General features: G+C 41.3%; 1 protein-coding gene across 2 annotated transcripts in view; it reads right to left on the reverse strand.

Moving 5' to 3' along the window:
* Positions 1 to 6: 6 nt before the first annotated feature.
* The window catches only part of Prxl2c (peroxiredoxin like 2C), a 20796-nt gene continuing 18092 nt past the window's right edge, over positions 7 to 2710 (reverse strand). For both annotated transcript variants that reach the window (XM_029468611.1, XM_021180672.2), the window contains one exon: positions 7 to 632. In XM_029468611.1, the coding sequence (XP_029324471.1) occupies positions 505 to 632 (128 nt within the window). In that variant the 3' untranslated portion in view covers positions 7 to 504. The remainder of the gene's footprint in view (positions 633 to 2710) is intronic.

Here is a 2710-nt window from a genome sequence, read left to right on the forward strand (position 1 = left end):
AAAAAAAAGAAAAACAAAAGATTTGTTGTTTTATGTGTATGAGTGTTTGCCTATATGTATGCATGTGTACTGGAGGCTATAAGGTGTTGGATCCATTGGAACTGGAGTTACAGACAATTGAGAGCTACCATGTGGGTTTTGGGAACCAAACCTGGGTCCTGGGTCTTCTGCAAGAGAAGCAATGCTCTTAACCACTGAGTGATTTTTCTAGCGCCCCCTTCTTATATATATTTTAGTTGCCAAAAATCTTTTATTGAGTGGATAATCATAAAATGATATTAACAATGATAGTTTTATAATGTTTGACTTTTATATATTTTGTATAAAATTATAGAAGCTATAAGATTTAAACTGTCTGTTCCATTTCTGACAACTGATGTCCCTCAGCATGTAGTTCTATAGGCACATAAGTTCTGTGTTTCATAGCCCTATTGAAGCCATAGTGCCTGGCATTTTGGTTCACGTTTTAAGGGCCCATTCACAAGTGGAAGATGCCACGTAAAGTCACACGTGGATGACTGTAGGTCTGCTCATGAAGTTCACAGGCTGAACCCCCACAAGCTGTAAAACAGAGTTTATGGGTTTGTGATCCAACCTATTCCTGTCTCGGTGCACAAAGTGGATGTTGTTACCTGGAAGAGAACAAGGACAGACCGCTGAGGGCAAACGTCACACTAGTCTTTAGAGTCACAGCTGATGAGGATCAAGGAAGCATTTCAACTCCTAAATAGTCCAGAGGGAAAATTAATTACCTGGAGTCCCTTATGTTCCCTACATAATGCCACCGTAATTCTGCATCATGGCAATTAACCATGACAAGGCAATGTCTGAATAAGAGTGTTATTTAATATGTTATGAGTTCCGAGGGGACAGCATCCTAAATTTAACCTTCTATTCAATTTCATCAAGTAGAATTAAATAAGACAGATGGAATCTGGGGCTAACATATATATCAGCTGGGAAATTGCATTTATTTTCTAAGCACATGTACTAATAAATTTCACTTCAAAAAATTTGCTTGCTTCAAAAAATTTACTCCTGGGCTAGGGGGCTACCTCACTCATGAGGATCTGGGTCATCCCTAGCACTGCCAAAATAAAGAGGGGGGGAGGGAGAGGGGAGAGGGGAGCGAAACATTGACTTCATAGGATGTTCTATAACTAACCTAAGAGACAGAGTAAACCAATTACTACAGAATACCTAGTATGCACAATCCTCCTATATCAACTCAAGTTATAATTTATCATCTAAGTCCTGTTAATTCCATTTTAAACACAAAACCAGAGTTTCTGTTTGCTTTGAGATGGGATCTCTCTATTAAATAGCCCTGGCAGGTCTGCAACTCACTATGTAGAGCAGGCTGTCCTTGACCTCAAAGAGATCCTCCTGTCTCTGCCCCCAAAGTGTTAGGATTCAAGATGTGTGCATAACCATAACCTCAAAACAAGAATTTAGCTTGAAATCTTAGATCAAATGGCATTGTTTCAAGCATTACATCCACTGGCAACACCTATAGTAACAGGTTTAATTCTTCACCCCCTGAAGGCCTGGCTGTGGTGATTTCAATAAAAATGGCCCCCACAGACTCATAGGAAGTGGGATTATTTGAAAGGATTAGAAGGTGTGGCCTTGCTGAAGAAAGTGTGTCAATGGGGGTGGGCTTTGAGGTTTCAGAAGAGGCCCAGAGACTCTTCCTGCCCATCCAAATGTAGAACTCTCAGCTACCTCTTCAGCACCATATCTGCCTGCGTGTCATGCTGAAAAATCTCTGAACTGCCAGTCCCAATTAAATGTCTCCCTGTCTAAGAGTTCAGTGGCCATGATGTCTCTTCACAGTAATAGAACCCTAACGAAAACAACAGCCATGTGACCCAGAGACATGAGATGAGAAACAGAGTTAAAAACAAAACAAGTGGGCTGGTGAGATGGCTCAGTGGGTAAGAGCACCGGACTGCTCTTCCAAAGGTCCGGAGTTCAAATCCCAGCAACCACATGGTGGCTCACAACCATCCGTAAGGAGATATGACGCCCTCTTCTGGTGTGTCTGAAGACAGCTACAGTGTACTTACATATAATAAATAAATAAATCTTTAAAAAAACAAAACAAACAAACAAAAAACCAACTACACTTCTTCCAGGTCTGAGGATGCAACCTTTTTATTGAAAAATATGACACTGGAAGATGGGGTGTAGCTCAGTGATAGACGCACCCACACAGTGTGCACAAGGCCCCAGCAAAATACCAGCACCACAGAGAGTGAAAAGATTATGGGTTGATGAGATGTCTCAGGGGGTAAAGGTGTTTGCCACTAAGCCGAGTTTGATCCCTAGGACCCACATCATGGAAAGAGAGAACAGACTCCTGCAAGTTGTTCTCTGACATTCCAATGAACTAAGGCACACTCACCCATATACATACTAAATAAACAAAGACATGCAAAATGATTGATGGCAGTATTCAGGAGGCAAAGGCAGGCAAATCTGTGAGTCTGAGGCCAGTCTGCTTTGCAGAGCCAGTTTCCGGTCAGCTAGGGCTGCAAAGTAAGCACATGTTGCAAAACAAAGCAAAACAAAATCTTTTTCAAAAAGGCAGAGGCAGGTGAATCTCTGTGAGTTCAAGGCCAATCTGGTCTACATACTGATTTCTAGAACAGCCAGGGATACATAGGGAGAAATAAATGAATAAATGAATAAATAAACAAGAAAAGAA

The sequence above is a fragment of the Mus caroli genome, chromosome 13 (assembly GCF_900094665.2).
Source record: "Mus caroli chromosome 13, CAROLI_EIJ_v1.1, whole genome shotgun sequence".
Lineage (NCBI taxonomy): Eukaryota > Metazoa > Chordata > Mammalia > Rodentia > Muridae > Mus > Mus caroli.